Here is a 14,043-nt window from a genome sequence, read left to right as displayed (position 1 = left end):
TTATGAGTCACTCTAATTGTTAGGAATTTTCAACCCAAAACTTTATTGGGTTCTTTACAATCTCTACTCATTTTTGCCTTTTCAGGCCAAACTGAACAAATTGAATTCTTCTTGCGTGTTTCGGCTCTTTAAATACTAGACACTGACTCTCTTGTACCCCACGTCTTCTCTTTTCCTCCCCAACAACTATCATATGATGGGGATTTAAGGCTTTTACTACTTGCCGGCTGGTGTCAAGAGAACAAGCATTTATTAAATGCGTACTATGTGCCAGGCATTTTTTTGGAAACCCTCACCTTCCATCTTAGAATCAATACTGTGTAGAGTTCCAAGGCAAAAGAGTGACAAGTGCTAAGCAATGGGATCTTGGCCAGGGTCACAGAGCCAGGAAGCATGAGACTAGATTTGAACCCAGGTTCTTTTGATTCTTCTCTATCCTCTGAGCCACCTACCTGCCCCTGTGCTAAGCAATTTACAACTATTATCTCATTTGGTCCTTACAGCAACACTGGGAGGGAGATGCTATTATCTCCATTTTACAGTTGAGGAAACCAAGGCAAGCCGAGGTTTAAGTGACTTGCCCAAGGTGACACATTGACATATCTAGTGTTAAGAGATCTGATGAGAGGGGAAAGTGGGAGACTCCAGGCGTGGCAACCCTTAAGCTACCTAGGTTGTCATCCTCTGAAAGTTCCAAGTTATTATCTTTTCCCTAAACCATAGTGCCCATAATTGAACACAGTTATCTAGATACAATTTGACTAGAGCAGAAAACAACTTCCTAGCTTCTGTAGGATTTTTTTTTTAAGCCCTTGCCTTTGTCTTAAAATCAATACTGTGTGTTGGTTCCAAGGCAGAAGGGCAGTAAGGAATAGACAATGGGGGTTAAGTGACTTGCCCAGGGTCACCAAAGTGTCTTAAGGCCAGATTTGTAACCTGGGACGTTGCAACTCCAGGCCTAGCTCTCTCTATCCACTGTGCTACCTAGCTACCCCACTAGCAGTACTTATCATGGTAGCCAAAAAGTGGAAACTATTGGTGGCGTCCCATTAGGGAGCAGCTAAAGAAACTGTGGCATACAAACATAAAGGGATATTCTTGTGCCAGAGGAAATTGTGAAGGGGACACTTTCAGAGAAGAATGGGAAAAACCTCTATGAGCTAAAGAAAGGAATAGATTAAGAAGAATAAAAAAAGGTTGAGGATATTAAGACTCAGAAGGGAAGTAAACTGTCTAGAGTCACACCACTAGTGCTAGTGAGTCTTGAGATTTGATCCCAAGGGTCCTTAAGTACCTTTGTAATTCATACCAAGGAGCTAAAGAATAGAAGAAACCAGCGACAAGGCTCTGACAAGTTTAAAACATTTATTTAAAATACAATTTATAAAATGCTTAATCTGCTGACTTGGGGACCCGCGGAGAGGGGTGGGAGTTCAGGGAGCTGCAGAACTGCAGGACACATGGCATCTCTCCCTCCCTCCCCTACTCTTCTCCCTTGAACACACCCAAGGGGACCTCGGCTCACCCCAGGGGAAACACAACAACTAGAAACAAGGTTCCAAGAGGTCTCTGGAGCCTCTGGGCCAGGGGTGGCCAGTGTGGCCCCACCTATCTAGTCTTAACAGGAAGGCTCCCCCAGGGAGGGGCGGGCTGGGCTTATGGGGTGTTGCCTCCTGCCTGCAGGTGGGGAGCACCCTGATTGACTGGGCTGAGAGGGGCTGGTAACCAGCCCCTGCACCCCCAGCTCCTTTGGTTAGCTAGGCTGATGTGGGAGAAGTGGCTCATTGGAAGCTGTTAAGCCGGGAGGTCAGGGGCCTGGCCCATGGGGTCAGAGGAGCTGGAGGAGAGGCTGTTACCATGGACAGGTAGCTAAAAGGGGCAGCAGCCTTAGGTTACTGCCCTCTGCCTCCATCCCGGATTTCCTAAGCCAAAGCCCACAGCTCACTTTAAAAATAAAAGAAATGAAACACAACAAAACTAAACCAAAGGAAAAGCACTTAGGAAAGATGTGGACGACCACACAAAGCCCAACCCTTCCTCCTCCCATCTCCCTGGCCCGACCGACCCCACAACACACACACATAATAAAGTTTCCTATTTTCTTCTCTCCCTTTTCCCCCTCTGGGGAAGCCAAGGCAAAGCCTTGGTGCAGGAGCTGCTGGGGTCCCCCAATGGGGCTGAGTCTCACCTCAGCAAAGGAGGGCTGAGCTCATGGCCTGGGGGCTTGCAACACCCTTAACCCTGCAGAAAGGACCCAGGAAGGTCTTTCCCAGGTAAGAAGCCCCACAAGACTAGGTTCAGGCACTGGGGCTATCACTATAACAATGGGCACATGGGGCCCCACAGGGCCAGAGCCTACTTTGAGTGTTTCCTGCTCCCATTCTTTCCGGGCCAATGAGTTGTGTAGCCGACTGTGCACTCAGGCGAGTGGATCAGGACCAAGGAGGACAGCCATCCCCTCACCTCTGGGAACAACCAGATGGCAAGGAGAAAGGATCTGGTGCCACTGTTTTGTTTTATGGGCTGGTGGTAGTCATGTCCCTTGTGACACCACAAACCCCCCACTTTGGGGCAGAGGCCATCTCCTAATCATAGCCCTTTCCCCCTTGTTGGGCCTGGCTCCACGGCAAGACAGGACAAGTTGGGACAGGAGAGACAGCGTATGCTCCACCACGGAAACAAGGCAAGGCTCAGGCCTCTGAGACCCCCGGAGCCAACTCGGCCTGCCGCACTGGGTCTAAATATGGCTTGGCAGTGCACACGTGCTACCTGTGAAATGCAACAATCTCCCAATCCCTTGGAAACTTGTCAGTTAAAATCAGAAGAGGGCTGGCTAATAACTAAGTCAGGAAGAATCAGTGCAATAGAAGAGAGTGGATGGGGACTGAGAAGAAAGGCAGACGTCTCCGCAGTGCGTGTCCCCGGGAGGAAGCTGCTTTAGGCGACAGCTGCTTCCTCTGCCCCGGTTTAAGGGGCCAAACGCCCTCCTCCGGCCTTTGCTCTGGGAGGCTGGGCATCTAGTCGGGGTCAGCGAACACTGTAGCTTGGGTCTAGAGGGATCACCAGCCAATGCATGATGGGAGGCTTCTTTCCAAATGTTATTCGGTATGGTTAGTCCCCAAAACAATGACTCCTAAAAGGAAACGTGCCAGGTCCAGCTCTGGACTGGTACCTTGAGCGGTGCGATAGCGGCTCCTGGGCTCCTAAGAGTTCCAACCTTGCCATCGCTGGGAAATCGAGCTACCCTCTGACAACACTGTACAGATGGCTTGTCAGCAGAGGCCCTGGAACCAGACTCGTTCCCATGTTTTCCTTGGACAAGAAATCAAAATACTGAATAAATCTAGTTTTCCTTGCTTGTAAACCTGGATATGACAAGTCTCCCTCCCTCCCTCACCCTGAACTCTTGGCTGGAAACAAACAGCCCATTTGAATGCTGGGGTGGGGAGAAAGGGAGGGAAAGTCTATCTGCTTTCACCACCTCCATGAATACTAGTGGTGGCATTCAGGGACAGCAGGGCACCCCGCCCTCCAGCCCAGCCCCGGCTCTCCGGTCTGGTCTCACTGGAAGGGCCCCAGCTGGGGACAGGCAATGTGGTGGGAGCCTGAGAAGCCCCATCCTTCCTGGGGGCAGCAATAGGAATAAAGAACAAGAAGCTAAGCTTGCCAAAATCCTATCTGTTAATGTTTCTGCAAATTCATTGAAACATTTTAGAAGACTATCAACTACCCTTCTCAATTAAAACGAAAATTCATTTAACAGCTAAAAACCCTCCCATGCACTTTTCCTTGCAAATCAGACTCTGAAACAAACAAAAAAAATAGAAAAGAAAAAAAAAAAAAAAAAGAAAACGATCCTTTCAAATGGAACTTGCTATTTAAGTGATGAAGACATGCACGTTTGGGGGCGTTCCCATTTGTGTTTTGAAATCCCAAATTAATGAGCATGATAAACTGTTATTGCTGGCACTGGCTTCACCCCAAGTGGCACCATCTGACTCTCCGCTCTGAGTCCTCGGTGGGCCCCCCAAACCCACCTCCTGCCCCCACCTTCTCCTTTTACAGCGACTTGGGACAGCCCTTGTCGATGTGCCAATCACAGTGGGAGGAGGGGGTTGGGGGTCACAGTGCATGGGGTTCAAGGTCACAGTGGGCGGAGCAAAGGGGATCACAGTGCAAGTAAATCAGGTCGTTCCCTCTGCTCAAGTCCAGCTGTCCGCCACGGCAGTGCGACCCGTGGCGGACGACCCTGGTGGCGGGGGCAGTGGCAGCATCCTCTGGCACCCACATTTATCTGCGCTGCTTGAAGCCTTGTGAACCATCAGGACCCAGAGGCTGCCTGATCACATTATTGGGCTGTCTGGTGTCTTCCGGCTGGGAGATCCTTGTGGGCCTAAAGAAAAGGAGATCAAAGTGATGGTGGTCATCCTCGGGCTGTGTAGACAGCCGCTGGCTCTCTCTGCTGCTCCTCCCTCATTCCGCCCCTCCCCATGATCCACCCCCACCCCAATGATGTCTTGGAGGATTAACAGGCTATGCTGGCCTTTTGGCACCAAGTCTGGAGGTCTGAGCTACTGCCAAAATGGAGATGGAGGGGGTCCTCCAGGCAACCTCTCCTTGAGCCTGCTGAGCCTGCTCTCTGGTTCATGACTTTCCAGGCTTGATGCCTCCAGCCCTGATCATCTCTGTGGATCTGGCAAGTTCAGCAGGCATGAGAGGACTTGTTACCTCAAAAAGCTAAGGTCTGGAGCTGATGGTGCCTCCCAGCCCAAATGCTCTAACCCTTTGGAGATTACAATGGAGGAATCAGTCCTAGAGAGGGGAAGGGATTTATCTGAGGTCCAATGGCAGCAGCTGACAGCTCTAGGATTTAAAGACCAGTCTGTCCTCACATAAAAAGTTGACTTCTCACTAAGTACTGCCCTCTTTCCTGATAATATCCCCAAAACAGTTTTGTTGAGTGACAGCTACTGAGTAGGTTCTTTTTTTTTTTTTTAAACCCTTACCTTCTGCCTTAGTAGCAATTCTAAGACACCAGAGCAAAAAGGGCCGGACAACTGAGGTTAAATAACTTGCCTGGGCTCACACAGCTAGATTTGAAGCCATATCCTGGCTCCAGGCCTGGCCCCCTAAGCACTGTGCTACCTATCAGTCCCCACATACATAGTTTCCAGAAGGGGATGACAGATGCAGAATTGGTTATCAAGAGAAACTGCAGATGTCTGAGGGGGAACCCCATCCCTTCTGAGGTGCTTCCCAGAGTGTCCCTCAGGGCACTCCCCAAGCTAAGTCTCTGTTCCACAAACCTGAGCCTTGCAATAGGCTCCCTGCAGGCACCTAGGTTCAGAGGTCACAATCAGAAAAGGACAGCAGCTGACTAGGGGTCTCTGAGCAAGTCCAAGATAGCTTCCACCTCAATCCTCATTTTATAGAGGAGGAAGCAGAGGCACAGAGAGGGAAGGAACTTGTCCACAGTGATCCAGGCCACAAGCAGCAGTGCTGGGCTCTGAACCCAGGTCTTGTGACATGGGTTCGTTGGAAGGGCAAGCTGGATGGAATGGTTTGATAGGCCCCAGGAGACAAGGCAACACGGGACGTGCATCTTCATGTGCTTCCTCTGTTCTGAGTCTCCTGGAGGAGGATGGGGCCTGCAGAAGAGAGCACTAGCCACTAGGCTCACCTGTCCAGGATAGGCTTCTCTTGTTCTTCCTCAGGGCTGGCACTACCTAGGATGCGCTTCCGGGCCTCAGCATATTCCGCCTCACGCTGAGCCAAGGACTTCACAGGAAGGGCCGGCCTGCTGCTAGAGTTGGGGCTACTGACGACCCCGTTGCTTGTGGGCCTTTTGAGAATCCGTATCTGAGGAGGGGGTCCCGAGGGAAGGCTGTCGTCCTGAATAACGATGGGCACTTTGGGAGGAGACGTGGATTTCCTGCTGATGGAGAAAGCAAAGGGGGCCTCAAGATTCTCAGACCAGAAGAGTCAAAAGCACCACATTTAACCCCACATCCCCAGAGTTCCCCAGGTACTAACAACATCCATGCCCAGGCTTCAGACGACAAGGAGCAAACCATGACTCCCAGGTGTACTGCCCCGAGCAGCAAGCCAACACTCAGCCAAGACACATGAAACTGCTTTTTGAGGCTAAAGCCCCTGGTCTCTTCCAAAGGCAACTCAACCCAGGGTGGGACAAGAGGCTCCCCCATATTGCCTCCTCCATGACCTTTGACCCTCCTCCCCCAACCAGACTGAAAGTGATAGGTAGAAATTGTAAAGAGACAAATTTAGGTTTAATATAAGGAAAATTTTCCTCCTGATTAAAGGTCCCCCAAAGTGGAATGGGCTGCCTTGGGAGGCGGTAGGTGCCCCCTCCTGGGTCTTCAAGCAAAAGCTGGAGGACCACTTGTCAAGCATGTTGTGGTAGGGCTCCCTGGGGGTATGAATTGGAGTAGATGGCCATTGAGATCCCTCTCAACTGAAAATTTCCGAGATTTAGTGACTGCTTGGCACCCCAAAGCTACAAAATGCACATCCTGAACACAGCTCTCTGAGCAAGCCTGCTCCAACAGGAATCCCAGCTTCCTTGCTCAGAGAGGACCATGGCCACTTTGCAAGAACACAACACTTCAGCATGGCAGTACCTCCCCCCCACGTGAGGTCTGAAGGGTTCAAATCACCCCATGCTACAAGGGACCTAACAAAAGATTTCTGGTGGGATTGAGAAAATAGCCCAAAATCTTTTGGGGATGAGGCTTTTGTTCCTTAGTGACAGACCCCAGAGACACCCCAGTTATCCAAGAGGCTAAGACGCTCTTTGGCTGTTGGGCTGGCTGCACATTCCAGTTGGACAGCGGCGGGGCCTAGGTTAAGGAAAATTCCAGAAATCCCAGGAGGGCATGGTCATGCCTGGGAAAGTGGCCTCCTCTACATCAAGGAGATGTATAGTCAGCCACATCTGGAAACAGTCAAAAATGCCACACTCCGCCCCCGCTGCCCTCCAACAGGGAGGGTCCTATCAATGCCACAGGGCAGGGGAGAGACAACAGGTAGGGTTCGAGGCAGGACGATGCAGTTCTTCAGAGGCACGAATAATCCACGATGCCCATCCCTCCCAACATTGCTGGCAATGGGGGGAAGAGGGGCCAAGGGAGAATCCAATCTATTTATAGAACACTGGCTGCTGGAAGGGGCAGGGGACTGGAGGGCAGCTGCTGCCATAGCTGAGCTGAAACAAGCATGGGGATGACATGGAAAAACATTCTGGAATGGGGAAGTGGTGCGCACAGTCACCATGATGAGCAGACAGACAGACAGACAGACCTGGAACCAGGAGTCTGATCAAGGAAGTGGGGAGCCAGGAGAGCTAGAGCAGAGGCACGCCGACCATCCCAGACAGAGCTTCTTTGGAGAGTGACTGTGGCCCACTCCCCAACCGGAGACCAGCCCTGGGCTGCGTTCTCCTGACTTAGCTAGGGCACAGAAGCAAACCACAATCACATGCTGGCATCTCAGCTCCCTTCTCTGGAAGACAGTCCTCCCGCTCGGACCTTGAACCCCGTCCTGATGGGGAACACGCTTGTTCTTAGAAGTCATCCAAAGAACCATCCTCCAGGAAGCCTGGGTTACTGGACATGCCCAAATGTCCCAGTTCAAAGGGTAGGCGGGCTGGCGGGCTCTTTCCCTAGAGACTAAACCTTCGGGTCAGCTAAAAAATACCAATGACTACCCAACTCTCAAACAGAAGAGAGCAAGGGTCCTCTGGAGCAGAGAGTAGTCTTACCTCTCCTTTTGTGTGATCTTCAGTTTTTTTTCCAACCGTCTGTCTATTTCCTAGAGGGAAAAAATGTATATAAAAAGTGGAAAAAACATAACTCTCAAATAGAAGTTCAATCGTCTATATTTTTAAAGAATCCAGGACATTGTCACATACTGTCAGATCACTACTGCCTGGCTGGTGTTTGAAGTGACCTAAAGGCTCATCTAAATGAGACATCCCTGGAATGTGACATCCCCTGAGGAAGACCCCCTGGCAGGGTCCTTAGATCAGGAAGTACACCTTGCTCCCTACCTGGGGGGAGGCCTAGGTGCCTGTGCCATACCAGAGCAGTCATGTCCAGAGCTCACACCAGAAAAGAGAAGCCAGGCAAAACCACTCCTCTCTGGGCCCCAGGCTGGTGACTAGCCTCTTAGTGGTAGTGACTCCTATTTCGATAGTGCTTAAAGGTTTACAAAGTGCTTTCTTCACAACAACCCTGAGTGACAGGTTGTGCAAACAGTGGGACTGGCATTTTACTTGAGGTTAGGTAGTTCTATTACTTGCTAAGTCACATGGCTATTAAATAACTGGGGTCTCCTGACTCCAGGCTCACACTCTTTCAGCTATTTTTCAGCTCTATCATTATACAAAGAGTGAGCCCTAAATACCATTAACATGGATGGATGCTGCAGGGAGCAAACCCAGATTAAAAAGATCATCTTTTTTATTCCACAAAGGGAACTTTAAAAATGAAAACCATGTCCATGAAATGAATTCTATTTTAGAAAACAGTATCCCCCTCCCCCCCCCCAACAAAAACAAACACCAACCCTGCCCTTCTGGCAGCAAAATGAATCCAGTTCCCAGGAGCAGCAAGAAATTCCCAGCAGAGATTCACTTAATTAACAAAAGTAGCCTTTTAAAATGCAAATACTCCCTGGGACTACGATTTATTCACAGGGACAAGACCCAGGGTGAACTGGTAGAACCACAGCACAAAACCCTTACAACTGAAATCCAGCAAGTGAAAGAATAAGCTTTCTCTTTGGGGAGTAATTTGACCGAGTTCCTGGCAGGAAGGAGCTGGCTCTGGGTAGGCCTGAGGTCACAGGGTAAAGCTAGGGAACAGGGATGAATCTAGCGCATATACCTTAGTCCAAGGTCTCTCTGTCCTTTTTAGTTCTCACCTCTCCAATTCATCCTGCAGAGTCACCAGAAGAATATTCTTTCTAGAACATGATCTATGGTTACCTGTCTACTCAAGAGCTAGTAATGGCTCCCAGCTGCCAAACTCCGCCACTGGGCTTCCCAAAGGCCCTTCCAAGGCCAGGGCAATGCCTGGTTTTCCAACCTTATTTCCAAAGTTGTCCAATTCCTTTCATAATGCTACTCCCAACAAGCCACTCCTGGCAGTGCTAAAGCCCAGTTGGAGTAAAAAAAAAAAAAAAAAAAAAAAAAGGCCCAGGAGAGTTTGGCACTGAACTGCTCTCAGAATCATGAGATCCATTAATGTAGTTGTCCCTGGAACTAGACTATGCACAGAGGTGGCACAATCACATTCATTCAATTGACAAAACCAAAGCATAGCTAAAGGCAACCACAGATGATCATATTCATTTCTCTAACTTCAGATAAGGTAGGGAGTTCAGGGGAAAGATGAGGCTCAGAGAAGCTCAATGAATGGGTCAGAGCAACACAGGTCCCCCTGTGATCACACAAAGTATTCTTATCAACAAAGACTGTTGTGGTGAAAGGAGAGAAATCATATCCACTTGGCTGATAGAAAGTTCCATGAATTGGGGACTGATGTTTTTGATGGAAAGGACTGAAACAAGTAGAGCTGTGATAATGGAGCAGAAAGAGAGGGTGGCCAAAAGGAAGAACATAGAAAAAGCAAAAACTTAAGCAGGAAAATCTCTGGGAGTCTGTGAGAAAGAGAGACAGAGACGGAAGAGACAGACAGAGAGTGTGTGTGAGGCCATAGGAGGTTTATGAGTAGAGAGTGACAAGAGCTCAAAGACTTCCATTTAAAGAAGATTAAACTTCTATCAGTATCCAAGGATTGATTCAACTAGAAGAAACAACAGCCATTGAGAGAGGACTCAACTCTAGATACCTTACATTGGTGATCAAAAAGGAGACTAACATGAACGAAAGGGAAAAAGTAAAACAGCTTGACAATTGCCTGGATTTGGAAGAGAGAGAAAAGAGGTCATCAAATGGTAAATGTAAAAACTTGAGTCATTTCTGAGCTTTTGGCAAATGATATAAATATGGGCCTAGAGTCAGACATAAAATACATCATCCAACAATGTCAGGGGAAAGGGGAAAAGTCAATAAGCCCAGGACACTAAGAGGCTGCAAGCTAGCTGGAGACTACAACCTGAGTTTCCAGTTTCAGTTTGACAACTAGGTGCTAAGTTTAGTTGTTTCCATGTACTTTGAAGGACAATGGCCATCAGCATCCTCTAAATTTCAGCACCCCATAAGAAAACCTAATTAATTACTCTGCCTTATTTTTGGCTCTGAGTTGCCAACAAAACTCAGATCAAATACAGCGAATGATTTTAAGCACCAAATTATTCAAGTTTCCTTTGAATATAAAGTGTCCTTTCAGTTAATATCATTAAACCGTTTCTGTGTCAAGACAAAATTATCAATTATCCAACGACACTATTTTCAAACCTAGACGACTTAGATACTAATGATATCCAAAAGGGAATTCAGGGCAAACATGAAGTCTTGTGGATCACTCAAATGAAGGTATACAGTAGGCAGCTAAGAGAGTAGTGCATGGGGGAGGTTCAAAAAGTTAACTGAAGTTAACAGAAGTTTATTCATAGAGCACTAGAGCTTTAAATTCTCAGGAATCTTTTATATTCTTCAAAATTATTGAGGCCACAGTTAGCTAGACAGCTCATTGGACAGAAAGTCAGACTTGGGGGTAAGAAGCCCTGGGTTCAAATTTGCTGTCAGATACTTCTTAGCTATGAGACCCCTGGCATGTCACTTAACTTAATGCCTAGCCCTTCTGCCTGGGAACCAATACTTAGTATCAATTTTTAAGAGAAAATATGAGGATTTTAAAAAATAAAGTAAATTAGTTGGAGAATGCTAACATTGGGGCTAGAGTAGGGGGCTGGAGGGAAAAAAGGGCTCCCTTAGGAAGTAGATTTGAGCTGAAACTTGAATGGGGCTAGAACAATATGAAATAAGAAGAGATCAGAACCAACCTTCAATGCAAGAAAGAAGCTTGTGTTTTAGCCTAGAGATTATCAACAATGCACACTAAAACTTTTTAAAGTGAGAGATTTGGGTCAGATATGTCTCTTCAACATACATTTGGTGGGGCAACGAGGTAGCACAGAAGATAGAACACTAAGCCTGGAATCAAGAAGGTTGTTGGTTCAAATTTGGCCATAGATACTTCTTAGCTGTGAGACCCTCGGCAAGTCACCTAACCTCCACTGCCTAGTTCTTATTGCTTCTCTGGCTTGGAACTGATATTTAGTACTGATTGTAAGACAGAAGGTAAGAATTATTTAAAAAATAAAAAAGTAATCTCAGTGGCTTGGTTGAAGGATTTTTGCAAGGACTTACTGAGGGAATGATATGAAAAGATAGAGAGGCTGGGATTATAGACTACTCTCAAGAAATTTCATGTGAAAGAACAGAAAAACTGAAGTTTAAGATGGTAACTTGGAAAGGAAAAGCCTTCTTGTCTATTTGGTTTTGGTTTTTTTAAGACTAGGGGAGATCTGAGCAAAATCGAATGAGCCAGTAATCCAGTAGAAGGACAAATTAAAACCAGAAGGAATGAGTGATGGAACAAGGCTTTGGAAGTGGCAGGAGGAGACAGGACCAAGAACACATTTGGCCTTGAAAATTAAGTAGGACTTGGCTCAAGAGAGAAAGACTCTTGAAGCAGAAAGAGATGGAGGAGCTCATACTGACAGTGTGGAGACTAAAGTCCTCTCTCTCTTACACCATATCTGTGGTGTGGGAACCAGAAGAATTGGTAAGATTCTCTGCATGAAACCTAAGGAGACAGCAAAAGGTCAACTTAAGACATGTGAAGCTGAGGTGAAAGCCCATTTAAGTTAAACAGCAAGAATTTGGAGCCCACCTCATGCTTCTGTCTTAAAACTGATACCAAGGCAAAAGTTTTTAAACTGTAGGTTAGGTTAGAAAAACTGTAGTTAAGTGGAATGTATGGGGTTCTCACGCCCAACAGGGAGCACAACCAGGATACCAGGCACATCACCCCAAGGATTGCCCTTAATTCTACAAAAGTGCTTGTTTAATTTCCTACTGATTAAGAGCTCCCTCCCAACCCCACCCACTAAAAGGCAATCTAATCCAATCACCAAGTATTGCCCTCCATCTCTCGGAGCTTTCTTTCAGAACCAATTCCTATCTAATAATAGCTGGTAGTAAGAAGTACCCTAAGGGAATCTCATCTAATTCCACCCCACTCAGATTCCTGCTTGACAGGCAAGCAGCAATCAGATTGTCTGAAGGTATTCTCCATCACCCCAAATGTGGGTTCAACCACCTGAGCTGATATAGCAGAAAACTAATCCAGCCACTGGTGGGTAGCCACCTGGAAATTGCAGAGGACCACAATATTCCAAGAACTCAAATCTTTGAAGGAATGGATGAAGCCAGAATCTCTTTTAAGAAAAGACTCCTGGGGCAGCTGCGTAGCTCAGTGGATTGAGAGTTAGGCCTAGAGACGGGAGGTCTTAGGTTCAAATCTGGCCTCAGACACTTCCCAGCTGTGTGACCCTGGGCAAGTCACTTGACCCCCATTGCCCACCCTTACCACTCTCCCACCAAGGAGCCAATACACAGAAGTTAAGGGTTTAAAAAAAAAAAAAAAAGACTCCCTTCTCTAGCAAAAGGCTTCATTTCTCAAGTATATAAAGAACTGAGTCAAACTTATTAGAATATAAAGCATTGCAACTGGAAAATGGTCAAACAATACAAAAAGGAAGTTCTCAGGGAAAGAAATTAAAATTATCCATAGTCATATGAAAAAATACTCCAATTAACTATTGATTAGAGAAATGCAAATTAAAACAATTCTGAGGTACCACCTCACACCTATCTAGCCAGCATGATTTAAAAAAAAAAAAGGAAAAGATAAATGTTGGAAGGGTTGTAGGAAAAAATTGGGACACTAATATACTGTTGGGGCTGTGAACTGATGCAACTATTCTGGAGAGAAATACAGAACCACTCTTAACAGGTCATAAAACCCTTTAACCCAGTAATACCACTACTATGTCTATATCCCAGAGACAAGAGATAAAGAAAAAGGATCTGCCTGTTTCAAAATATTTTTAGCTGTGGGGCAGCTGGGTAGCTCAGTGGAGTGAGAGTCAGGCCTAGAGACAGGAGGTTCTAGGTTCAAACCCGGCCTCAGCCACTTCCCAGCTGTGTGACCCTGGGCAAGTCACTTGACCCCCATTGCCCACCCTTACCAATCTTCCACCTATGAGACAATACACCGAAGTACAAGGGTTTAAAAAAATATATATATATATATATATATTTTAGCTGCTCTTTTTGTAATGACAAAGAATTGGAAACTGAGGACGTTAGTATCAATTGGGGAATGGCTAAACAAGTTATAGAATATGGTTTTAATGGAATACTATTGTGCCATAAGAAATGATGAACAGGATGAGTTTAAAAAAAAAAAAAAAAAAAAAAGGAAAGACTTTTATGATCTGATACAAAGTAAAGTGAGTGGAACCAGAACAGCATACCAGAAAAACTGCAAAATGGTTATCTGTGAAGAAAGAACTATTAAAAGAGACTGAGTGAAGATCAATGCAAGCATCTTCTATTATATTTCCTTCATCACAACATAAAGCAATATGGAAATGTTTTGCATCAAATTATGGGTAGAACCTATATCAGATAACTTAGAGATGAGAGGACAACTCAAAAATGACAAAACTGTCAAAATTTGTTCCTACATGTAACTGAAAAAATGAACAAATCTAAAAAAAAGAAAATAAAATGAAATGGCTCTTAAAAGTTACTCTAGGGGGCAGCTGGGTAGCTCAGTGAAGTGAGAGTCAGGCCTAGAGACAGGAGGTCCTAGGTTCAAACCCGGCCTCAGCCACTTCCCAGCTGTGTAACCCTGGGCAAGTCACTTGACCCCCATTGCCCACCCTTACCACTCTTCCACCTATGAGACAATACACCGAAGTACAAGGGTTTAAAAAAAAAGTTACTCTGTCCCTTCCTGATAACAGTCTCCAGTCCTTGAAGCA

General features: G+C 46.5%; 1 protein-coding gene across 4 annotated transcripts in view; it reads right to left on the bottom strand.

The window, feature by feature from the left end:
* Positions 1-1,348: 1,348 nt before the first annotated feature.
* The window catches only part of SZRD1 (SUZ RNA binding domain containing 1), a 36,715-nt gene continuing 24,020 nt past the window's right edge, over positions 1,349-14,043 (bottom strand). The window contains exons 2-4 of one of the 4 annotated variants that reach the window (XM_044667796.1): positions 7,781-7,830; positions 5,681-5,935; positions 1,349-4,393 (exon numbers count right to left, since the gene is read on the bottom strand). In XM_044667796.1, the coding sequence (XP_044523731.1) occupies positions 4,291-4,393; positions 5,681-5,935; positions 7,781-7,830 (408 nt within the window). In that variant the 3' untranslated portion in view covers positions 1,349-4,290. The remainder of the gene's footprint in view (positions 4,394-5,680; positions 5,936-7,780; positions 7,831-14,043) is intronic. The other 3 variants (XM_044667797.1, XM_044667798.1, XM_044667799.1) reach the window with 3 other exon arrangements.

The sequence above is a fragment of the Gracilinanus agilis genome, chromosome 3 (assembly GCF_016433145.1).
Source record: "Gracilinanus agilis isolate LMUSP501 chromosome 3, AgileGrace, whole genome shotgun sequence".
In the NCBI taxonomy this organism is placed as follows: domain Eukaryota; kingdom Metazoa; phylum Chordata; class Mammalia; order Didelphimorphia; family Didelphidae; genus Gracilinanus; species Gracilinanus agilis.
This window is presented reverse-complemented; position numbering and strand designations above follow the sequence as displayed.